Genomic DNA, 26,980 nt, shown 5'->3' with positions numbered 1-26,980 from the left:
ATATATATATAGATATATATATATAGCAGTTGTGCATGAGAACCAATCAGATTCTCTCTTCAGTTTGTTCAGTTAAGAAAATTTGTTTGAAAATGAAAGAGAGAAGCTGATTGGTTGCCATGCACAACTGCTCCAGATTTTAGCTGCCCCACTTTTGATAAATTCCCCTCACTATGTATAGCATGTGCATTCATGTGTAACCTGGAGTCAGGCTTTAATGCATTTTAAATCATGGTGTCCCAACAGCTAAAAGATCTTAATGCTGGTTCTTCAACTCCACTTTTTCTCTTCAAATACTGTACAGTCCATTTTCCCTTTCATAGCACTGAAGCCACCAACATTTTACTTTGTTTTGAAAGGGTCTGGGTTTCAGATCCTTATGTAATACTGATTTGTTCAAAATGGAGAAACTTGCATTGTTTTAGACAAAAGTCTGGTTCATAAGAAAGGATCTACTTGCTAACGTCAGACAAGCAGTATAATGTGTCACAATATCAATTTAAATTAGATTAAACCATCACTACTGGGAACCCAAGAAAAAAAATGTTCAAACGTCTAAATCTTTAACAACCAAATGATGAAATCAGATATGTATAGCACTACACCTTGCAGTTCTGCATAAACGCAGGATTTAGACTTAAAGTGGACGTTTAACCCCTTTCACTAAAAATTACATCAGCATGTAGCTTTGCATGCTGATTTCAAATCATCTTAGTTAAATAAACGTGTTTTTCCTTTACTTACAAATAGAGTTAATCTACTTCCTGGTCCAGTTCTGGCAAAAATGATATAATTTGCCCAAGAATTGCATCCTGGGTAGATTACATCAGCAGAGTATTGCTGGGAAATCTGTAATCTCACAAGATCTCAGGGAAAAGCATTTTCCTCCCCTGAGATGATATGCATGGTCATATTTCCTAGTCACATGTGCCAGAGTTCCATGAAGTAAAGGGATAGCTTGTATTCTGCCCTTAGCTAACATGGCCACTGTCAGAAGACTGGAGAAGAAAAGAGAAATAAGGTATGCACAGAATACAAAGCCGGCAATTATCTATAAGTATTTGTTAGTAGATTGTCATTCCTAAACATTTCTAAAGGTGTGTTTGTTGTTATTTTAAAGATATGGGTAAAGGTCCACTTTAATAGGGTCCTGGGCAAATAAAAACACTAGACGCCCTTAACTTTATATATTTAAAAATGTTGGATTGAATGAGAAAATATTAGGACCCCTGTCAGGTGTTACTGCTATCCGGGGCTCTATTAGAGAGATTATCCATCACGTTCTGTTCTGGGAACAATGCTTTACTAAACAGGAAGTGAGGGAAAATCAGCAACAGGGAAGCAGATAACAATATAAAACTGAGGTTCTAGCATTCCCCTACTTAAAAAGAAAATTGTACTTCTGTCTGTGTTGCTGTTAAAGAGATTTCTCCTTACTACCTGTCCTTGGAACAACCTTTTTTTACCAGGCAGGAAATAAACAAATCTCTCCAACTGAACCTATAATGGCATTAAAATCTGGCAGGAGTTCTAATTCTTCTCCACTGTATCCAAAACTAAAATAAAACATTAATAGATGGCTAAAGTTGTCAGAGGAGAAAGAGTGAGTCCCACTTTGCTGATCACATGCTGAGTTGAGGTCTGCAGACTGAATGGTACTTCTGATGGCGCTCCTTGATGGTGGAGGCCTAGAGCGCAACTGTTTGCTTTTAATACCAGAGTCAGAGAAAATGGATGGCTGATTGACGAGACTGATAACGTGCAACCTGCTGATACTAAAAACTGACAGTATGCATCCTGCCAATACCCGATACAGACAATAAACATTCTGCCGATATGTAATACTGATAATAAACATCTAGCAGATACTGACAATAAACCTCCAGCCGATACCAGATACTGGCAATAAACATCCCGCCAATACCAAATACTGACCATAAACATCCAGCCGATACCAGATACTGACAATAAACATACCAATGAAACCAGATACTAACAATAAACATTCAGCCAATACCAGATACTGACAATAAACTTCTTGATGATACCAGATACTGACAATAAATGCTGACGCACGGAGACAGCAAACAGTGAACTGCCGTTGTCATTATTCAAGCAGTCCTAGCAACTAGCCGGCAGCTGCTTGGGTTGAATAGTGATGGTGGGCTGCCACTATTCAACTCCCTGGCTGCTGGTGGTTGGTTGCTAGGACGGGTGGCAGTTCTAGCAACTAACCGGCAGCAGTGGAGGTTGAATAATGACAGCGGTATTCCGCTGTCATAATTCAACCCCAGCAGCTGCCAACTAGTTGCTTGGACTGCTTAGGACTTGGAGGTAAAGATGTTAAGGGGGTTATTTGGGGATGCTGATATAAGAGGGGACTCTGGAGACTCTGATGTAAGGGGGAACTATGGGGACTCTGATGCAAGGGGGACTCTAATATAAGGGGGTTCCCCCCTTACATCAGAGTCCGCCCTTACATCAGACCTCTAGGTATTCTGATGCAAGGGGGGGACTCTAGGGACTCTAATGAAAGGGGGCTCTAGAGACTCTGATGTAAGGGAGGCTCTAGGGACTCTGATGTAAGGGGGCTTTAGGTACTCTGATGAAAGGGGGCTCTAAAGACTCCGATGTAAGGGGGAACTCTGGGGACTCTGATGTAAAGGGGCTCTGGGAACTCTGATGAAAGGGGGGCTCTGGGGACTCTGATGCAAAGAGGGACTCTGATGTTAAGGAGGCTCGGGGGACTCCGATGTAAGGGGGACTCTGGGGACTATTTCATTAAAGATTTGATTTGATATTATGGTAAAGTGATCTAAAATATTGTTGTCAGATTTTGGAAAGGGGCGCAATTTCAGTGCTTGCCATATGTAGATATGCCTCTGCATCCCCTGTACACCTGCCAGGCCCCAGGAAGTCACATAGGTTACCTCACAGGTAATTCAGCACAGCTCTGAATGCACACTACTAAGGTCCCCACACAGATTCAGCTTAGACGATTCCCTTAATGAACTGGCCCCTGTCACAGCTTATTTTTTAAAACTAGTGAGTATTGGTCCATGCACTAACACTGTTTAACCTCTAGTGGGCTCTCAACTTCATGAACTCTGTTTAATAACTTAGTAAAAGTAAATGCAAGAAATGTACAAAGCATTTTCAAAAACTAAACTAAACAAACTTGAATTATGGTTGCATTATATTAATGTATTGTACATCAAGACTGTAGCTATGTGTGAAGGGTCCCCTTTAAACGCTTCCCTGACTTCTCTCCACCTAGAAGGCAATTCCTTTGGTGATGCAAAATACTGTTTGTTTTCATAGCAAACATATAGAGACTTTCCTAATTTGATATACATAAATTTCATATAAATTTATTTGCCAAATACTATTCCTACTTAGGTCAATCGCTGTGTTGTCAGACAGCTCTGGGTCTCTATGTGTTGCTATGGCCAATTTAGTATTTTTTTTGTAGCAAATATGGAATCAAATTTTTAGCTATCATTTAGATAGTTAAATAGTTAATTGTATTTCTCCAGTGAGTAGTTGTCTACAAATGCTTATGTACTTGCCCAACTAGTCTGACAGGCTGGTTAAACAGGAAGTGATGTTGGCTAGAAATGGAGGGCAGCAGGAAGTGAAATCACACAGCCAATGAAGAGTAAACAGCAATCGCCATGTGTGCTGTGACTGAGTACTCAATCTTGACCATCACAGAAGCATGCATCAACCATTAGAACTGATTAAAGTAATAGAAGGAGTTTGCATGTTCTCCCTGTGCGTGTGTGGGTTTCCTCCGGGTACTCTGGTTTCCTCCCACACTCCAAAGACATGCTGGTAGGTTATTTGTCCCCTGTCTAAATTGGCCCAAGTATGTATGCATGTGAGATAGGGACTCAGACTGTAAGATTAGATTGTCAGCTCCTTGAGGACAGGGACTGTTGTGAATGTGCACTGAATAATAATAATCCAAGAAAAGGGGAGGGGTTTGAATTAAAGTTTATCTACAACTTGTGTAGTTAAATCAGATTTATGTTTTTTTAACTGCTTGCCATCCGGCTATTGTAATTAAACATTCATACAGCTCGCACTTGCGGGCAGGTAAGCGTTTTTAAACGTCTTTGCGTGCGAGCGGGTGCAGAAAACTGAAAAAAACTTTTTACAGCTGATGATGGCTGTTAAATTCAATTGTTTAGGTGGCTATAGAGCTGCCCGATCACTTGTATGGTGCTGGGTAAGTGTGTCCACCCCTCCACTGCCATTGCTGGCTCAGCGGGTCTCTGCACTTGAATGGTAAAAGCTTTTAACCCCTTTACTGCCAAGCCCTCCAGAACGTTTTTAACCTCAGCTGGCCACACCATTTTTGCAATTTTTCCCATTGTTTTGATCCCCTATCGTTGCGTTGCTAGCGTTTGTAAAAGAACCCCCCCTTTATTTTCTGAAAGCACAGGCCCAGTAGAATAAAAAGATGGTGCTACTAATGTTGTAGATCCTGCGATAACTGCGCAAATGATTATCAAATCAATATTAAACTGATAAAAATACACAATTAAATTGATAAAAGCACACTACAATCAGTATCAGTGCACAAAAAACTCTTCCGGCTAAATATAAAATATAAAACTGTATTGAGTTAATAAATAAGAAATATTTGTACATTTTAAATTGCGCCTTTTTGCGAAACGGTAAAAAGATGAAGGAACACAAAACTGTAAATAAGCAGGTTATGTTAAAAATCGTTTATGCACTGTGTTGGTGTGCGTGTTGTGATAAAATGATACAGGCGTACATTTAATAGCAACAGAGCGTATCACAACGCATGGCAAAGCGCCACAACGCTTTGCCATGCACTGCCACACAGTAAAAAAAAAGAAAAAAACAAGCACTGCGATACGTTCTAACAATGCAACGTAGCACATGTGCATGGCGTACAACAAAATATGGTACACAAGTATGTTATGTTTGTGTATGTGGGGAGGGGTTTTTTTTATTATTATTTATTCGTATTTTTAAATTTTTTATTATTGTCATATTTATTTTTTTATTTTGTTTTGTTCACTGTTGGGGGGCTTCGGGGAAATATCAGGGGTGTAAATAAACCCCCGGTATTTCCTTCTTAAAATAGAAAAAGAAATTGAGGACACACTTTTTTTTTTGCAGCCTCTGTTCTGTATGAATGGAAAGCACTCAGTACAGAGGCTTTTCATTCATTCAGAAACTGGTGATAGTAAATATTTACAATAAACCAGTTATGAATGAGGAGAAGCCTCTGAGTGCTTTTGCCTATCCAGAAACGCATGAATGAACAGGAAGTGGTGTAAAGCACCTCCTGTTCATTCATAACTGGGGACACATAGTACTATGTGTCCGCAGTTGTTTACAAACATTGGCCAGATTTTTTGTTAATAGTTATCATTGGCTTGTCAGCCTATTATTTTACAGGGGACAGTCGGGGGAACCGTTCTGATATAAGTTTAAAGCTACCTACATAAGACTTACTTACATGGCTAGCTGCAAGCCGTTGTGTTCCGCCGTAAGCCTTACATTGGTGGCAGCGAAAGGGTTAAAGCATCACCTACAGGCAATTTTGGGTATGGTACTTTTTTGCAAATTCACAGGCGCGCACAATTTTAAGGCTTGACATGTTTGGTATCTGTTTACCTGAAATGACCAAAGAAATGTTGAGTAACACATCTTGGCGTAAATGTATTTATTTATTTGCAATGTTTCATAACATAGGGAATACCTTTTTTTTTTCAAAATTTCAGGTACTTTTTTCTTTATATGGTAAGAATAAAACACATAGTAGTGATTAAATACCACCAAAAGAAAGCTCTATGTGTCCCCAAAAATGATATAAAATAAATTTCAGTACAGCGTTGCATGACTGAATAAATAACAGTCAAAGTACCGCATTGCTGAATACTGAAAAATGGCCTTGACAGGAAGTTTAACACCCCCAGTCTTCGAGTGGTTAAAGGACCAACTCTTACCATATAGTTAAGATAAACTGTATGCATTTATATCATGTTAAAACACACAGGTATTGAGAGTTCCCATATTGTGTTTTTTTATGAATTTTTTATGTTTTTTTAAGAAACAAGAAGAAAATTAATTAGATCAAAATGTGGAAACATAGAAGAGAAGAAACAAAAAAGTCCTGTTTTCTTTTTTTATTATCATTTGTGCACACCACATATACTGTCAAGGAACATTTTATACCACTGGAATGCAGGAGATAAAAGCTTTTCCTCTTCACCCATAAAAAAAGGAGAATTGATTAATTGAGATAGGTCTAATTAACATTTCCTGATTGAATGTACTCACATATTATCCCCTTCAGTAGTATAATGCTACCTTTTGTTTCAACACATTTTGATTTAACTGATTTTTAAACAAGCACACCACGAGGCCTATACTGTTGGGCACTTTACCAAATTTCTAACTGGCTCAGCTACAACTCGTGAATCAATAATGGTGGCTGAGTAATTATTCAGAATAACTACATATTTATGTTTTACTTATAAAGCAGCTGAAGATAAATTCCTACCAGATGCTGAACAGGATCATGCTAGAAGTGCCATCATTCAATGCGCTGTGATTGGATGCCCTCTATAAATAGAACAATGTGTCTTATTACTGTGCCTATAGATACTTAATTATAAATCTGTGCTTATTGGCACAGCATATGTGAGTGGAATGCAGAGCTGTGATTGGGCTTGCATAAGCATGCTAATAAGGATGGATGTGGTTTCAATCACAAAGGTTTACAAAATTTCACATGAGATATTTATGGAGGCCCATTTTTAATCAATGAAAATGATTACAAAGGCAAAAAAGGAGTGAAACGTCTGTTTGCACTTCAGTGTATCAGCAGAAGAGTTATCACTACATATTTTACCTGTGTGGCTTTATTCTTGACCTGAGGAGGTCCAGATTATCCCAAAAGGTTGAGTTACTAAAGGCAAATAGGCTGTTCAATTTCAAGGGAACTTTCTCTTAACTTAATGAATGAGGTGAAGTTCCTCTGGCTACAGACTGTTGGAAGGAGAAGCAACAGGGCCAGTCAGGTGTGCTGACAATGCTGAGAGTAGGTGAGAACAGAGTGAGCAACAGAATTACCTAATTATGCAATTTCAATGACCAGTCAGAGTGGGGTGTATTTTTACCCAATGTTTTTGACCAAAATTCTCTGCTTCAGTGGAATCAAGAGTCTGACTGTGCTGTCAGACAATGATGCTTGCATCACAGCAGTTGTTACACAGACAACCCTTTTGGCTGATAAAACAGTTTCATGTATTGTGTTACTTGCCTGGAGTTCCGCTTTAATTGTTGGATTTGCCTGAAGTTCTACTTTTAACTACATTATACTATATATAGCACAATATACAACATATCAATATATTTAAGCTGGATTCTGCCTTGTGGAATATCAAAACAAATGAACATACTTAGAAATGGCTGACATTCTTTGATAGACAAATGCAGCAGGCAGTTTAAAACACTTCTGAGATCATTCAGCATTTATTGCAGGTGCATTGGACCTGAATGTGATCTGCTTAAAGAGACACTGAAACTCAGGAGTTACGCCTTAAAAATGCATTAATGCATTCACCCTAACTGTTAACAACAAAATTGAGCTTATTTGTGTATCACTGGACTGCATGTCCTCATATCAACTCTGAATTATTTCATGCTGACACTATTGAAATTATAGTCCATCACAGAAGCAAGCTTGGAGAGCTGTCTACTTTACAACACACACAGGGGCCATGGGGAACAAACGTAACCTCCCTCCAGAAGAAAGGACAGTGTCGGCATGAATTCATAGATGATTTGAGGATCTACAGCTGAGTGATACACAAATAAGTTACATTTTTGGTAATAGTTAATGTACTTGAATGCATTTTTAAGATTTAACTCCTGAGTTTATTGTCACTTTAAGCTGCCTTCCCATAGACTTGTATGAGGAGAAAACAATTCTAAAGTGAAGGAAAACACTGGCCCTTACACTAGTTACACCAAAAAATACATGTAGTGTTGTTTTATTGAATACATAACTACTTTTATTTATTTTTTGTCTGGCTAGAGTTTAATAATAGATCAATACTTCAACAGATCTACAAACTGAGTAAATACTGAATTTCAATATGTTGTTATTGTTTCATATGCCTTTCATGAGAAGTACCAGCTGTGATACTCTGCAGCACCTTCAATGTGTACTTTTCTTATCCTGTTGGGGGTCTGTGGTGTAGGCAGGGGCATTCATGTTGTGAGAAAGGTTTGTTAAAGCAGTGAGTGTGTTAGGAATACACGTGAATATGTCTACAGGGCTGATGAAAGTTGGATCTGAATCTGAGAATGTGAACCTGGGGTGAACTTTAAAGCTGTATACTAAACCTGTTTGGTTACATTCTTTTCCTTTTCAGGACAGTTTTATGAGTCGCTGTTTCTGGTAATATATCTATTTTATTAAATATTCTTTATTTCGCATTCAATGATTGGCAACAAGTGAAATCATTTTCAACTCCTAGTGATGTCAGCGAAGCATTGCATCTGCAGTAAAGTCAGAAAGTGCACCGATTTTACCTTAAAATGTTGGAAAGTGCGGGGAAGGGATTTAATTGTGTGTGTTATTTTTCAAATCCAGTCCTGTTGACCAACAGGGCACAACCAGCAATAAAAACCGTTAAAGGTTGTAACTTTCCTTACTAAAAAGTGTTTTGAAGGCCCATTCACACCATTGTGCTTCAATAACACACATTGGCGGTATGCAGTGGTGTTTATTCTGAATGGCACCCATCGTACCTTCTCATCACACTTACATTGTAACACACTAACATGCATTGCAGTGCACTGCACTGCCAAAAATGCTGCATGCCTGATATTTGGTCCACTGTGGTGTGTTGGGCAGTCCTTTAAAATGACAAAGTGTCCTCATTGTTGAGATTCTTCTTGCTTCCTGTTCTGGTCAGAAAACAAGAATTGGTAGGACATTTCTTCCATTCTCCCAATAAAATCACAAAGAGCGGCACAAAACCCTTCCTTACATTATCTACAACTAAAACAAAGTTTAGATTGTTTTTTACTAAACTGTAAATCACATTTTGTGTAACTTGTACATGGTCACTACCATCCACTGAATCAGCTCAGAGAATGCCTTAAGGCTCAGCTGAAGGCATCTGGCAATGATTTGTTTTACATAACGTTCCTCCTTCCTCCACTGGAAGTATAGAGATAGCTATACTATCAGTGCTTAATAAAACTGAGTGGTAAATAAAAGAAAAAGCTCCAGAAGGTGGCAAATACCTCATTGCACTTAATGCCTTGTATGCCAGCAGATTTTATATACTTATTTAAGTTCTTCAAGATGCATGTCTCCCTGTTTATATGCATAACTGTGAAAGATATATTTAACATTTTTAAAAAGATTATTAGTGAGTAGATGAGATGAGTCAATAATGCAAATACCCCTCTGCCAAATATTACCCAAAATGTAGTACTTTACTTGATACACTGCTGTTCACTTTGTCAGTTTACTACTGGAAGAATGAGTAATGAGACCCCTAAAGAAGAAGCCTTTGCTCTAAGAGAGCCCAGTGGGATCCTATGTGAATCCAGCTTTTTATGCGTTAGTTAAGGAAGTTACTCAACGTTCACAAATAGAGAGGTTCCAAACCAAAAGGTGAAAGAGTCCAAAAGTGCCTTAAATTGTTCACAATTCAATCAAACAAATAACAATCAACACTTTTTTTGTTCGATCAAAATGTAAGCAATGAAAGTCACCTTTAGTTTGGTGCCATTTATTTCTGACAATTATGGTTACCCAACAAGGGAGGCTCGTTTTGCTTGGGAATTGCTTTAACAGTGCCAGCAATCTTATTTGCAAACTTTTCTGCATCTGGACAATATGAGTGAGCAGAGAATCTACAGACCCTCTTAAATGTGTTCCTTTAGAGTTAAGGAAGTTATGCAGCAAGAATCCACCACCAGCGAGAATTCCTTTTTAAGAGTTTTCCTAATCAGAAAGTATTGAACTTCTGCATTAGGACAAAAATGTCACACAAGGAGCATGTCACACAAGGGGCATATAATACATTTATTGTGTGCTGAGTAGCTCTGAGGCATGTCAACCCTTTTGCTCCTACAGTATCTACTGTTGATCATAGGATTGCACAAGCGATATCAAACTGAAAACCAACAGCACAGGACACGCAGACTATGTACCTTTTATTTGTATAAACGTTTCATGTTCACAGGAGTGTCCCTTTAATCTTCTTGTCAGACCGTTACATGAAGAGCACTATTCAACTATAAATGCATTCACTTTCTGTGCTCATGAAAGAAACTTAAGGATGAAAAGAAAATTGAAATGAAAGATTAAAAATGATTGAAAGCTCTGTATTATCAAGGATCTGCCCATATGTATGTTTTACTAAATTACCGATTTAAACCCGTTACTAGCAACAGAACTTCCATTAGCAGACATTTCACAGTTTTGTACATATCTGTTAAATTATATTGAGAAAGCACAACTATAGTTAATTAGCACTTCAGCTCTTCCCTTTGTGCGATTCATGTTTTAATATTTCCAGATTAATTAAATTATGCAAATTGCAAAAGCTGAGAAATGTCGTTGAGACTGCTGACAAATAACAGCCAAGAGTACATTTTAGAAAAAAAAATACATCCATATTATAAAACAGTCTAATGAAGTTAGGAGCATGTTATCTAGTTCAACAGGAAAGCGAACCTCAAACCTTCACCATTAACCCATGGTGGTGGCGAATCTGAACCTTATGCCTAGTCATTAGATCACCAGTATTTAGGGAGGAAGCTCTCACATGAAGAAGCAATGACCAAGATGGTCACTTACACACAGTAACAAAGTGCAAAACAGGCATGATAAGTCAGTAATGGGTGAATAAAAGCAGCAGGGAAACCACAGGCAATACTGGTGGCTAGTCCTTTGCCCCTTGCTTGCCTTTTTGGACATAGCTTCCAGAGTTTAGGTACTCTTTAATATGTTCTGTGCCCATGACCTCAGTTTCCTTCAAAGCATCCTCCACCACTTACACACACCTTGTCTTTACTCCTTGGCCATTCTGTTTGAACACTGGAGCAAAGTAAAATTCCAACTTCTCCCAGGACTAAGGGCTTGTTCACACCAAGCGCGTTCCAGGAGCAGAGCAGAGCAGTTAAAGACTGCGTCCAATGTATTCCAATGGTATTTTGGGCTATAGTTCACACCGCAGCGTTCAGTTCCAGAGCATGTAAAAAAACTGCAGCAAGCCCTATTTTACCTGCTCTGGAATGCTCTGGAACGCATGTAAATGCATCAGAAATGCATGCAAACGCCATGGAACGCACTGAAAGCCCATTTTAATTTTTTTGTACCAAAGACGGCCTGGAACGCATCACAAACGCATCAAGTTCAAATATTGGGGACAGCTGCCTTGTGTTGACATGCCAGCAAAATGAAAGCACATTATTTAGCAGTATGTAAACTCTGACAAGAGGCTGGTATTAAGGTAATGCAGAACATTTTATTACTGCATATTTTATTGACAAAACTTAAGTAGGTATTTTTGTAATTATTGTTGGTTGGAAATTAAGTTACATCAACCGAATAAATGAATACAGATTTAAAGAGAACCACTCACAAATAAACATTTGTAATACTCTGAAACTTCACTCTTGATTTGTTTCAATAGTGTAAACTTAAAGTACAATTTTCAACCAAAACTCTTTGGGAAGAGTTAATATTGCTGTCAATCTCCTGCCTGAACTCAGTGCCGATTACAGGCCCTCATAAAACTGTCATACAACAAAGGTGCTGTTAGGATTACATGAAACACAGTTTTACCCTCTTCTAGTAACCTGGTCAAAGTGTCAATTATTAGCTCTAAGCTCAAGTGTAAGAGAGCTCCACGAGGGCCTTACTCCCTGACACTAGTTTGACATTATTGTTTCAAAAGGAAAAGAATATCATATCATAAGAGCATGCCCTCCTATCCTAGGGAGGCAAGGCTGTACCTTTACTACAACTTAAGAGTAAATATTCTGATCCTTACCAATTCCCATTTCAGGATCAGGGTAATTGGAAAAACAGGACTTAAAATATAATCTGTATACTACTGGCAGTCTGCAGGTTGCTTGCCAGAAACAAGCAGTGGTCTGCCCAGATAAAGACCAAAACTCGTAATATATTATTTAAATCGTTTATTTTTTATTTTTACTCTAATATTCTATTTTAGCACACCTATCAATTTTATTTATTTAAAAAGCAAAAGGCCGAGAAAGAAGAATCAGGTTTTTAAGGATTCAGATTTCAAAATAACTCTGCAAGCCATTACTGATTCATGAATTAAGAGTGAAAATGCAAAGTGTGGGCATACGTGTTAGCTAAACGTTATGCAACAGATTTTGTTAGTCAAGGTGAAACACAAACTGCATCAAGTACACATATTGGGGACAGCTGCCTTGTGTTGACATGCCAGCAAACTGAAAGCACAGGTGGAGTGCTGCGGCGGCTCTAACACTATGCAAGTGAACATATACTCAACCGAAATTTCAATTGAAATAAAAGTCCTAGCTACAAGCACACACCATACACATCTTGTTTTATATTAAAGCCAGAAAAGCATCCTCTGTACCCCTCTCTGATTTCGTTTTACATTGTTAATAGGCCATGTTTCTCTGTCCTCGTAGCTAAGTCTCACAATTGCCATTCCACTGTCAAATGAGGCTGTCTCAGTGGCCAGTAAGTGCACTGTAATTCACCAGGGTAATGACAGTTGATGGAGCTTAGACATGAAGCCATACAATGTTGGTCCCCAATAACAAAGGGAAACAAAATTAGAGAGATGCACAAAAGAGTCTTCGTTGGCTATTAAAGCTAATAGCATCACGGAACTTTTACATTCTACAGATATATAAAAGAGTACAGATTTCATTTTCCAGTCAGAAAAAAAGTTTAGTTAAAGCCCAATTGAGCCTTCAATTTAAATTTAGAAAAGTCTGAGCCCTGGCAGCACACTGGAGAGTGGGATCCATGATTTCTATGTGGAAGCAGTGGTTTTATTTCAGAGGTCCAGCACACTTCACTGCTGAGACAGAACTAGAACTTTCCAATCAGAAGTGAACATGAGCTTCAGTGATTGCAGAGATAAAGGCCTGACTTAGCATGGAGATATGTAAGAACTCTGCAGAGAGACCAATCTAACCACACAGAGAACAAATGTCCTTCTGTTCAAAATATATTGGCAGGGTGCAGAATTTTCTACTGAGGCTGTGGCCACTTTGCAAAAAAAACCAAACTGGATGACTTTGTACATGGTTTTGCTAATGCTCCTGGAATGATATAAAGTGAAAGTTCAATTGAGCTTTAATGAAATGGTACTTGCTTGTGAAACCTGGTGATTATAAAATGAGGACATAATAAGAGTTGTTTCCAGTAATTTAAAAAAAACTGATTTCACCTTCTATTTTGAGGAAAAAAATAAACAAAAATTCTGATTTCTTGCTACGGACCAAAACATCAATGTTGTGCTCATTTTATCTGTCTCAGTCCCATTTCTATGAACATAGCCAGGGTTATTCACAAAAGGGCGAAGAGTTTGTAGAAGGCAGGAGAAGTGAATATTCTAGAACATAGCTGAACCGGAAAGTGAGCCGAATTGGAGAATTTTTCCACATCAGCTATTTTGAACTAGATTGTTTTTAATTATCCTGCCTTCTCCAAACTCTTCTCCCTTAAGTGAATAACCCTGAGTGTCTGTGAAAAATATTCCAGCACTAACACCAAAAAATAAAACATACTACTTTATTATGTTGTTGGTTTTTCACAGTAAATCAGTAGTAGAATATTGCACTGTGTTGAACCATTGATTAATGCAGACTGTTTGGAGTCCAAGTAATGTATAAAGCCTGACAAAGGGATCTAAAGGCATCCTACAAGCTTGCATCCTTACTGCTAACTTGCTAACTAAAAGATCCCTATTCGATCTTGTACATATGAGCTTTAGCTTGCATAAGAACAGTGTGTACAGTAAGGTTTTGCACAGCATTTGTAAAGATTTCAGCAAGCTTCAAGCAACTTTGTTGAAGCCTTAGTTGGCCTTACTTTTTCAATAACGCAGCAAGTGAACCCTAATATAATTAAGATTGAGAAACACTGGTCTAATATACTTCATGATATGTGCAGACATCTATGAACTACTCTTCATGCTGGTCCAAAATTTAGAAAGATGACATATAGCATCCATGCGCATATGACAAAGCACCAAAATAAGTTTTTTTGCTTTCTTTCCTTGGAAAACCTACCTGACTTGTATGAAAGGTGTTTGGCGCACACAGTCTAGTGTAACAGTTGTGTGTTTTTCTCCATTTTCCATCTGTCTTTGAACCTTCCACTGTTCAGAGTCATCCACTCTTATAGCAATCACTTTGGCACCAAGAGCAGCTTTGACCCTGCAGAAGCAAGAATATAGGGAAAATGATTTAGCGTTGCATCTCTGATGACAGCTAGCAATGCATCAAGGACCTAACAATGCAAAAAGACTTCAGCGGTGTGACACCTTCTCTAGATCATTGTTAATGACTGATTCTCAACAAGATGTGCTTAGTAACCATGCAAAAGAAATCTGCTGAAAGAATAATTGAAAAAGACTGACACGCATACATATCTGCAGGATTCTTTGCAGCAAAAATGAATAGCTTGGAACAAAAAGTTAAAAGAGATTATGCATTTTGCTTGTACAACTAACTATGGTATCCCATGGAGCTCATAGTTTTTCCTTTAATGAGATATTTGTGTCAGCTCAGCACCTGCTGAATAAAAGACATATTCCTTAAATCCTATAGTTGTTGATGAGTCTTTGTTCTGCTTTGTTTTGTGAGGCAGAATGTAAGTGGAATAAACTGCTTGAGAAGGGTGTTATAGGTACACTATCATAACCAAGGATGCCATTTCTGCTTTACATTTTTTGGTCTCCGGACTTTAGTTGGTTGGCACAGATATTTATTTACATACCAGTTGTCCTTCTGAAAGGTCAATTGCATAAAGAACCACTGAAAGGGAAAGATATGGTGCTGGAAAGGGGTCAGACCTACAGTAGGTTCGAAGGGTGCAAAACAAAATACAATGAGCAGCACACTGTAGTTAGGAAAATGCATGATGGAGAAAAATAAGTTATGATGTGGATGGTGAATAGAAAAGCAACCTATTGCTTGCTAGACATCTCGAAAACAGGCTCTGTACAGGCTTAGACGTTGAAAACTCTGGCAGAAAGTTATGGAGTAAAACATATTACACACACCCACACATAGCATTTATTTATATACAGAAAAAGGAATATTATTAAAGATATGCGAGAACTCATAAAAACCATACATCATGATCCAAAGAAGAATACAAAATGAAAATACAGTTTTTAATGCCTCGGTGAAGCATATTGTAATAATAGTTTTATTTCCTGTGCCACAAATATGCAGAGATTTGTTCTCAGATAGGAAAGTGTGTCAGTAAACTTTTTATTTTATGCAAACTGATTCTTTTTTTAAAACATTTTCTCAGTACATTGATGCAGTTGCACTATTGTACTAATCAGTTTTAAAAATACTGAATATAGATGTTTAAAATAAAAACTAAGAATACAGCTGACTGATGATGTACAGTATGCACAACAAATCACACAGACTTATTAAAGGAAACATATAAGAATAAATCTTAGTTGTTACAGCATCCCATCCAGTGCTGAAGGATGCCATTGCCCAATCATTGAAAGTGGTACATGTTTAAGCCCTGCACCACTCCTGGGAGTCAGGCAACAACAACCCTCCGCAATGGATGAAAGGCCCTACTATTATAGGTAACAGCTATCTTGGCAGGTTCCCTTAAAGGTACTTCAAAAACTTATTTCAGCATTTTAAAAACAATCACTTGTTTATCGTCTCTCCGTTCGCTGATCATTTGGGCGCATGCATTAATGTACGTTTCCACATAAAGTCCAACTGAAGTTTTATGGTAAATTTCAAAGATAACTATAAGGTGTTAATGTTTTCATCTCCAACTAGCATAAGCCCCTGCTGAGTCACAGCTAGAGCAATCTGCAAAGAGACTGCTGCTCATGTACAGATAGCTGTGGTACTCTCTTCAGCCTGAAGCCTTGGAATTAAGCAATTATTCTGCCATTGGAGGTAAAATGTTAACAAAAAGAAGTAAGACATTTAGCAAAGTGTGTTTCCTTGCACCCGGTTATTTCTGGAATTTATAATCAGAATTGAAATGGGCTTTAACAGTAATCAAGGAGGTTAGCCTGCTAGTATTGAATTCCCCACTGGGGTGAGTTCAATTTAAGGGCTTGAATATGTTAGGTCTAAAGACATCCACATTCAGATTTTTAGTTTCTGGCTTTACTGTGCAACACTTTCACAGTGTATGGAAAGTGTGCAAATATATTTTCGAACCCCAGGATAACAGTCCTGGTCTTGCAAGGAATCCGATGTGTCGAAAGGTTTTTCCAACTTTCTATTCATAGTCTTTTCTGTTAAAGCAGAGATATATGAACATAATTCAGGTTATCATTCAAATAATCTTATAGACTGTATTAGGAAAATTACCCAACATTCACTAAAACGCAACATACTGTCAAGTAAAGGAAGGACCATCCAGTTATTTAGCCTGTCACCCTTTTTTTCTGGCTTCAGTTACCTTCTGATCTATCAAGATAGAATGTAATCAGCTGGTCAGCCACTACAGCTCTAATCAGTCAATTAATTGAATTATGCTTTCTTGCGCTTACGTATGTTACCACAACAAGCACTGCATGGAGTCTGCTGGGTACATGCATAAGGTATACAAAGGTAACTGTTCTCCTACTGCTCTCTGAGCTAAAGAATTAAGGGGTCCTAGTAAGAGATAAGAGGAGAGATCTTTGTAAAATGTATCTTGCTGCAAAAGTACTCATTACATTGTTGAGCATTTTTTTTTCAAACTTAGCCCCTGGTTATAGCATTTGGCTGCTTAGGTTAAAAAAAAAAAAAAAAGATTTACCTTAAAGTAAACTTTAAACTCCCATGTTGCTTTGGAAGCCCTGTGCTGCCCCTTAAGTCACTCCTAGCAACCAGTAAATGATCACACCTGTGAATGATCAATTAGCCTGAGACTGGGTGTGGAGACAATGGGGAGGTGATCAAATTCAGGGGTCGGCATGGTAGTGCAGTGAAAAATGAACATACCAGTGGTGTAGTTTGATATTGACAATCCAAAATTCGAATAGAGTAAGCCAGCACACCCAATCTCTTTACATAGATTGTATTATAGTAGAAAAAGGTATATATACATAAAAGATACAAAGTGCATAGAACAAAAATCAGTTGATTCATACAAAATATATGATACAGGTAGTTAAAGTAATACAGCAAACACAAGAAAATTCCTAAGAGTACTTGACTGTTGAGTAGCTGTAGCCACAAGTACCTGATGACACTCTACAGCAAATTAAAAAACCAGGGGAAAAGAAAGTCGCTTGTGTCCTTTCAGGGAGTTTGCAATATTGAGTATATTCTGTATAAAAACATTTTTACACACACTTATAAATACTAACTTGGCATCAACTTTATTATATACATATTGCTGACTTCTCTTCCTATAGCAGCTCTTTCTGGCCATCACAACAGGAAGATGAAGAATTATTTGGATAATTGCACACTTCTACTCTTGTCCACCTGTTTTTTTTAACAAAGTAATACATACCTTGTTTTTTCAGGACAAACAATGGTTTCTTTTGGCAGTACTGTCTTGCAAAAGATATTTGATATAGATCGACAAATGTGGTACCAAAATGCAAGAAAAAGTTTTTGACCCATCAGTTTTAAAATAAGTAGTGTTACTGTAGATAAAAAGTATAAATTTTTTGTATAATGTGTCCTCTTACAATGAAACTAAAATTACTTTTCTGGTACAAAGCATAACAAAGTTATTTGCCAATGAATATTTTGCACAATTTTTTATGCAACACTGAAAAAACAACAAAATTAAAGAAAACTGCCAAAGGCAGCCGAGTGAATAACCCAGGCGAAGTGAAGTGAGCCGGACGTTGCTCAGCTAATTACTTCTGCTCAGTACGGCTGATTTCAGGGTAAAATCAGCCATACATCGGCTGCCTTTGGCTGTCTTCGGTCAGCTGAGCCGAAATACAGAAGGAGTGGGACCCAGCCGATCCAACATCTGGATCCGCTGAGCCGAAGCTCCGGCAGCTCACTCGCTTCCGTTCGCCCCTATTCTCATATTACACTGCATTCGGCTCGGCTATTCTGCTGGGTGCCTACGAGGTACCGAGCAGAATAGAAAATAGGTGAAATAAATTTAAAAAAGTGGGAAACATTGTTTTAAAATGTATGCAAATTAAAAGAAATTAAAATAGTTTAAAGAAAATAAAAAAAAAAGAGAAAATGAAAAGTAATTTTTTTTAAACGCCTGCAAAAGAAAGAAAAATGTACGGAGCTAGCAGCGGCAGTTAGTGCCGACCAATTGTTTCCTATTGGCCGGCACCTGCTAGAGTCTTCTAGCAGGTCCCAGCCAATGAATAATGACTGGGCGGAGCCAGCCATGATATTATTGTTTTAATGACAGATCACATCATTTGGGGACGCTGATCTGTTATTACAACTGTGTGCAGCGAGCCGTGAGATCACGGCTGGCTCTACACAAATGTCATTTGCGGGGCCTTCGGCAGGCCGTTTGCTCCGCTTCGGCTGTCACTTCCACTCAGTCGAGCTGAAGCATATGCCTTCGGCTCGTCTGAGCCAGTCGGCCGCCTTCGGGTGCTGTACGGGCTATTGTGACTAGCCCTTTGGCAGTATCCTTCGGCTCAATAGTGAATAACCCCCTAAAACATGTTTAAAAATGAATAAAAAATAGAAATAATAATGACAAAACTGCAGAAGAATACTAGGGGAGAAAGGTTAGTTTGGCTGATTTTAGTTAGCCAAACAGGAATATATATATATTTATAACGTGTATGGTTAACTGATAATGTTATAACCAATGTCATAGGAAGATAAAAGGTCACACCTTTAGTTTACATACTGTATAAATTAAATAGTAAATACAGGGACTGCTGGCATATGTAACAGGAGATCTGTAACAGGGCAAGAGGAGCTGGATTTAGGAGATACCGTCTAGAACTTTTTTGCAAGTTTTTTTTAGGCTGTATCTCCTGCCCTCAAGGTCTTAAGTTGCTGCAGGTAGCAACTACTGCAAGAAGAGAATATGTAAGCAGACTGCTTCAGGTTGGAGGTCTTGTGTCTGAAACTTGTGAAACTTGTGAAACTTGTGATCAGCAAAACAGTTACCGCATGCAATTGATATTTTACAGCACACAGCAGGGACAAATTAGCATAAAGGATAAAAGCTGAAAGTACAGTTATGATTCAACAAGGGTGTTAAAAGCATGTTCTAAAATACTTAGGGACAATCTACAAATCTATGTATTAAATGCCCTCATAGAACTAGGGCAATAGCCAGCCTCTATAAATATAAAATTCACATCAAATGTACTTTCGTGTAGACTTTACAAAATTCACATAAAATGTGTGCTCATTTTTAAAAAAATGTTTACTATGGAGCAAAACTACAGTGCAGACTCAGGCACATAGGATTTTCAAAGTAATGTATGTTCCTGCATGCCCTTTTGATGAGTGATGCGCCCACCATAAAATAAACTATGCTTAGAATAACCAAGATTATGAAAGTTTTATGCTGCATCTATTTTCACCATTAATATGATTTATAAAACAAAAAAAATAAGCACAGGCTATACCAGGTTTGTTAGCTCTATTCCTGTTTGTTTTCCATGTACTTCCACATTTTTCCCTTGCCACCTTCATGCCTTGGCAGGAGACCGCTGAGACTATTTAGCATATTTATAGGCATGCCTGTGTTGACAGCTCACATTTCCATAATGCATTTAAATGAGCAGACTTTTCTTATCTTACTCCAGTCACCCAAGATTTCTCTTAACAAAGTAGTGCCACTTTCTTACCAAGCTGAGAGTTTCACTGCAGTGACCTTTACCCATGGCATTACCTCCCTATGACAGACACAGCATATAAAGTGCAGCGTTGGTGAAGCTTCCAGGGGAAGAGACCAGGAAGAGCATCCTTCAGAATTGCCTGCAGATAATTACTTGTTTCGCTGGTCCAGCTATTTGACTCCAGCAGTGTTTTCCTAAAGCACTATAGTAAAAGCATATTTTTTCTATAATTTAACACAGTTGGACATTGTTTTATCATGTGGTGGCATATATATCAGTTTTCTGGCAAGACAACACCTACGAAGGACACTTCTAAATATGATGTTTAGACACTTTGGTCATTAAGACACCTTTTGTCTAAAGAGTGTTTTTTGTTATTTTTTTAAGATTAAAAGCCAAATAGCACAAAAATTCACATTACTAAATATATTTAGAATGCAGCTCCATAATCAGAGAAGATTCTCGTCAGTTCCCAATGCAAAAATTAAGCTGCCATGAAATGAAAAGCACTGCCTGTTTGTGACAGAAATCTGAAGAGGCAGTGTTTCTAGATGCTGTCACGGATCTAGGAAAACATATTTTTAAACAAACCCAACACACAAGCACTTCTATTTGTAGATGTACTCGCTCTTCAATTTGCATTGTGTACTAAGTAATGGTTCCTATCACAGAACACATTTCTTTCTTCTAAGTTGGCATGAGAGGTTAGCGCTGTGCAGGCACAGGTGATAGCAGAAACCATATTTTTAGCAACTACAACATTATAAATGTATACAACTTTACTGAATATGCCAAGAAAATAAATGCAAGCAAAAATGTATAAGTGTTTTCACTGCATTTAAAAGCAAAGCAGTTTATTTAGATCGCACAACTATACAATGCCCGGCAATGTTTTTTCTTAGTTTTTGCCTAAACACTTTACAGTCACTGGCTCCAACACTCTCAGCTCGGCTTCCCTGAACTTTCTGTTTAGTACAAGATCACAAGAGAGAGCACAGTCCATTTCATAGTTTAGAGAACAGTTTTCAGAGGAAAGTCCAAATCCCATTCGCACTACCACGGTCTCAAAACCACAAGGTATATGTGGTGCCCAGGTGACCACACGGATGGCGCCGTGCAAAACACTAATAGTAAATAAAAGTAATTCACCGGCACACACTTGAAGGGTTTATTAAAGCATTGATCTGTTTATTCAATACCCAATGTCACATACTGTCATACGGTGCTATATGACCGTATGACAGTATGTGACATTGGGTATTGAATAAACAGATCAATACTTTAAAAACCCTTCAGGTGTGTGCCGGTGAATTACTTTTATTTACTATTACAGTTTTCAGAGGAGGGATGAAGGGGAAGCAAGAAACAGGGAAGTAGCTTGCTTTGGTTGAACACGATGGACTTGTGTCTTTTTTCAACCTAACTAACTATGTAACTATGTAACTATGTGCCTGTGTTTTTGTGGAGACACACAGAGCTTATTAGCACTGCCTGTTTGTGTTTGATTGTGTTTGTGTTGGTTAGTGTTTGGTGGCTCCATAGGACCCTGCAAGGGAAAGGAGTCACTCTAAAACAGGATATCAGGGTCAGTGCTCAGGGGGATCAGCTGATTCTGGAGGAAGCTAAAAGTTTTACACATCAAGGGGCAACATCCATTGTTACATAGTCAGTAAAGTTAACACAGGTCCATCCAGTGCAACCCATATGTGTGTATGTATGGCTGAAAGTGTACAAATGTTGCTAACATCTCCCTTATCCCTGTATATTCTATGAATAGTGAAATTCATCTGAGTGTTTTTTAAGTTATCAAGTTTTTTCAGCTGATAGAAGAGGCTTGAGAAGCGGGGACCGGTCTTGCAGCCAGGCTGGACCGAGTATCAGGAAGGTATATAAACAAGAATGATTCCCCTATTGGGGGATCCCACCATTCTTACACACAATAATATGGATAACACTGATAGTAAATTTTAAATGCAATATATATTTATTCGATTTAGAAAAAGCTAAAAATGACTATCCTATAAGATACTACAACAGACAAAACATGTACATAATCAAATGACTGCATCCACTTGTTGATATATAAAGTGGGTATATGTATAAAACTTCATCCATAAAAAGACATGTCGAAAAAAAGAGGGAAAAACTAGTATATTCAGGTTTGGAGAGTAAGTTCTGAAGCTGACAAATGTTCAGATGTATGGAATATTTCCTGAATGAATGTGAGAATCGCCCTCGATCGAAAAAGAGGGAACCGATTATGGCAATGTGGTAACACAGAGAGAAGATATAGTCCAAGCGGCAGCCCGGGAGGACAATGGAATCCTTGAAATAGTAATCAGGCTGAGTGTGAAAAAATGAATATAACTCACGATCCGAAGACACTTTGTTTCAAACAGGTGACACACAGCTACCAGGAGGTGTAGATGATGCCTCGGCTAGATGAAAGGGTTGATGTAACTCATAGCCTTGACTGAATAGCTGTGTTTGGTTCATCCGGTGTCTAATTTCCCGTATCCTCAGCTGGGCTGATATCCGTTTGGATGTGCTTTTCTCTGTAAGATGTAATTGTTAGTTCGGCCTTAGTAGCCAGAAAGGCTAGTCGTGGAGATTTATGGTATCCAAACCGATTTTCCCGGGAGTCTTTAAAGGATATCCTTAAGACTTTCAAAACTGGACATGTCTCAAAGTGGAGCAGTCATAAGACAAAACCAGCTAGACGCCCAATGACGCGTTTCGCCCCTCCCACATCGGGGCTTCCTCAGAAAGGCGTTATTTGGTTTGGGTTCCGTGATCTCTTATATATGTAGATTAGTGGATGGAGTCATTGGTAGCACCTGAGACTCCATCCGTTCAATTTGTATTCCATCTCCATTAGATAACTCACTTTGCAGAAATATAAAGTGTCCCAAAATTGAGGGAGATTATACATAGATATATCATAAACATATATACATAACGTACCATTCATGATTTCAAGACCACTTGCTTGCAATAAAATAGATTATATTTGTAAACATGTTGAAGAAAGTTTTTTATGTAGTATGGCTATATGCGTAAACATACGAATCTTATCTATAGGATACATTTGTAACACTTTTAATTCTTGAAGTATTTAACGTGGGTAGCCGGTGGACATTTATGCTGCACAAAAGATTCAAATTACTGATTCTGTGAGAAGCACAGAAAATTCAAATACTCAGAAGATACTTGGATTTAATCCAGTTCATTGAATCAGAAACTGGCATTAATAGAGAAAACATTTCTCAGGTAAATAAAGTGCAACCAAATGCCGAACCCCCACAGTACCCAAATCATAACAAAAGACTGTAACACCTAAATGAGAGGCAACTTATTTTTTTTCTCTATATATGTCTTATATTATTATGTAGTATATTAAATAAATAATGAATAAATGAAAGAAGACACTAAGCTAGCATGCTGGGGTGGGATCCCAGAGGCAAGAGACAAGGAGAGAGAGCGGGGTTTAGACTACAGAAAACAGCCAAAATTGATGGAGTCATTTATTCCTGGTTTTTCATGGGATCTGGTGAAATGAATCCATTTACATTCCCTTTGGAGTAGGAGTTTGTCCCAATCTCCACCTCTGCTGGGAATGTGCACCCTATCAATAGCAAAGAACTTTATGCCCTGGGTTCTACCCCCATGAGTATGGACCACATGTCGGGCAATGGGGGATCTCAGATCATGTGCCCCAATGTCCGAGATGTGGTCTGAGACCCTATTCTTCAACATTCTCTTGGTTTTGCCTATGTAGAACATATCACAAGAACACCTCAGGAGGTATATAACTCCTTTGGTTTCGCAGTTAGCGAAATGCTTGCATTTTATTCTTTGTCCATTTGGGGTAATAGTCTCAGATCCTGTTTGGATAAATGCACAGAATTTGCATTTCTGACATTGATATGTGCCGGGGTACTTGCAGCATAACTGTCTTTTATTTGTTATGAATTCACTCGAGACCAGTTTATCCTTTAAAGAGGGACATTTCTTATAGGTAATCATCGGTTTAGTCTGAATGAATTTGGAAATCCTAGAATCCCTCGTGAGACAGTGCCAGTGTTCGGTCAGTATATCTCTAATTGTCTTGTGTTGACTGTTATATGTAATTATTAATCTTAAGGGATCATTTTGTTTCATATTTCTTTCAGTTTTATTCTTATGGATCCACGTTGATCTATAATTTGCCTTTGTTTTGTTATATGTCCTTTGTAAAATCTTGTCCGAGTAGCCCCTCTGTTGTAACCTATATCTCAGATTCTTTGCTTCCAATTCAAAATCTTTATCTAAACTGCAGTTCCGCCTTATTCTTAAGTATTGCCCGTATGGAATACTACTCTTTAAAGTTTGTGGGTGTGCGCTGCTAGCCTCCAAAATGGAGTTCACAGCGGTCTGTTTTCTATATAGTTTAGTGTAGAGTTTGTTGGTTTTACTCCTGCAGATAGAGATATCTAGAAATGGTAACTCCGATTTATCCACACTCATGGTGAATTTGAGATTGTAATCGTTGAAGTTGAGTACTTCAACAAAATCTTCCAGGAGCGTTTTCCCTCCGGTCCAGAGAATCAAGATATCATCTATGTACCTGTGCCACGACAAAACGTGGCACAGGTACATGGATAAGTCGTCTCTGGACCAGATGTTTTCTTCCCATACCCCCAGGTACAGGTTGGCATAAGAGGGAGCACATCGTGTTCCCATCGCCGTTCCCTGTACCTGGAGGTAGAGGTTGCCATCAAACGAAAAAGTGTTATGGGTCAAAATAAATTGTAATAATTGGACTATAAAGGTATTACGATCAAATTCAGATGTGCCTAGAGAGGCCAGAACTTTTTCTATAGCTTTGATCCCCTTTGAATGGGGTATAGAGGAATACAAGGCCTCAACGTCTAAGCCTACTAGTAAAGTTTCAGCTGGAACCTCAAGGTCTTTAATTTGGGATATAAGGTGAGGAGTATCTCTAACATATGATGTGAGGGATTCTACATGTGGACGTAAAAAGCTGTCCACATAAATACTGGCATTCTCTGTCAGAGCTCCACAGCTGGAAATTATAGGGCGACCTGGAGGGTCCGTGGTATTCTTCTGAACTTTCGGAAGGGCATACAATACTGGGGTTCTAGGATGTTGTATTTTGAGGAAACCCCCTGTATTCTTATCTATGATCTTTTTCTCGACTGCCTCATCAATTAGACTAAACAAATAGTTGCTGGTGGCTTGTTAGGAAAACACCCTTAATGGGTTGATACCATTGCCGATTATTCAAAATCCTCATCACCATCTTAGTATAATTCACACAGGTCATAATCACCACATTTCCACCTTTGTCAGCACATTTTACAATGATTTCCTTGTTTTGTTGTAGAGTTTTTAGGGCGTTTCTTTGTTCAAGCGTCAAATTATCTCTAGTGATCTTTTGTGATACCTTTTTAGTGATATCTTCGGTAACTCGATTAACAAAGTTCCATATATTTATATTTTGTGACAAAGGTGGGAATGTGGTCGATTTAGGTCTAAACTGTGGAGATTTTAAGGGTGTGGAGACTCCCGTGTCTTCCTCATCGTCAGAAATGTGTCCTTCAGCCCAAAGATCCTCCAGGTCTCTCAAAGCTTGATAATCTTTCCGTGAGAAATCCTTCCAGTCTTTTATGATACCTCCTAATGGTTTATTACTTTTGTCATGAATCTGTTTTAAACTAGTTTTTCCCCCTTTTTTTCGACATGTATATGCAGTACAGTACTGTATAGAGTTCCTCACTTAACGACCAATTCGTTTAACGACCTGGTCGTAGGAACGGAACTCGGTCGTTAAGTGAGGAATGCCTGTATAACTATTTCGCAGGGGACCCACATTCCAATTCAGTTATCTAAATCATTGATTAATTTGTGCCAGAACCTTCCCTTCCTTTTCCCTGGTTCTCTTTCTTTACATATCAGGCAGGTATATATTTTTTTATTTTAGAATCTACACCAAAATGAGCAATACATTTAAGTCCCACACTGCAAGGGCTAATTTTTATTCTGCTCAGAGTTGTTCTTTAATCAGCATTAGAAATAGCTTACAAAACCTTTTGACTTTATTATCACTTGAATATTAGATACATCCTTGCTATATTTCTATTGCAATTTGCAACCTCACTTCCTTGTAACAATGGCCACTAAGTGCATACACTGTGATGGGAAGTTATCAATATTGGAGCAGACAAAATCTGGAGCAGATGTGCTTGGCAACCAATCAGCATCCACCTTCCATTTTCAAAGCTTAACTGAAGAGAGAAGCTGATTGGTTGACATAGGCAACTTCTCCAGATTTTGGCTGCTCCCGTTTTGATAAATCCCCCCCCCTTCCTATGTGTCCATAGAAATATCATGTCCTGCTCATGTGATTGGATACCTACATGTACAACTTATTACATCATTGGGACTAACTGGGTGACAGGCAGAGCCTCCTTCTTAGCACTTAAAGGAGAACTATGGGGGTCAGTGTTTTTCCCCATAGTTCTCCTTAGGGTAACAGGAGGACACAAACTAGCGTCCTCCCGTTACCCTAAGCTCAGTATACCGCGAGCTACAGCTCGCGGTATACTGAGACGCCGCAGCCGGAGCGGATCCCGGCGTAGATGACGGGATCCGCCCAGCTGCGTGACAGCTGGCTCTGCCTATCTAGAGGCAGAGCCAGCTGTACCCGCCCCCTACCCCGTCCGTTCCGCCAGTCAGCGATGGCGGATCGGAGCGGGGAGAGGGGAATCCAGCCCCTCCCCCTGTCACGGCAGAGAGCCGTGACAGGATCGAGAGGCGAGCGAACCCGGTATGTGTTCGCTCACCTCCCGATCTACTGAGCCGACCTGTGACAGTCTCATTGTCACAGGTCGGCTAGAACTATGAGGTGAGTGAAAAGCACTCACCTCATAGTTCTCCTTTAA

General features: G+C 38.7%; 1 protein-coding gene across 1 annotated transcript in view; it reads right to left on the bottom strand.

Annotated features, from left to right (window-relative positions):
• TMEM132B (transmembrane protein 132B) overlaps window positions 1–26,980 on the bottom strand; it is a 412,137-nt gene that overhangs the window by 297,279 nt on the left and 87,878 nt on the right. Inside the window, exon 3 of the mRNA XM_018561747.1 lies at window positions 14,323–14,469. Within this exon, the coding sequence (XP_018417249.1) occupies window positions 14,323–14,469 (147 nt within the window). The remainder of the gene's footprint in view (window positions 1–14,322; window positions 14,470–26,980) is intronic.

This window comes from Nanorana parkeri, unplaced genomic scaffold (genome assembly GCF_000935625.1).
Source record: "Nanorana parkeri isolate BGI_ZX_2015 unplaced genomic scaffold, ASM93562v1 scaffold541, whole genome shotgun sequence".
Lineage (NCBI taxonomy): Eukaryota > Metazoa > Chordata > Amphibia > Anura > Dicroglossidae > Nanorana > Nanorana parkeri.
The sequence above is the reverse complement of the archived record's forward strand: the minus strand, read 5'-3'. Positions and strand labels throughout refer to the sequence as shown.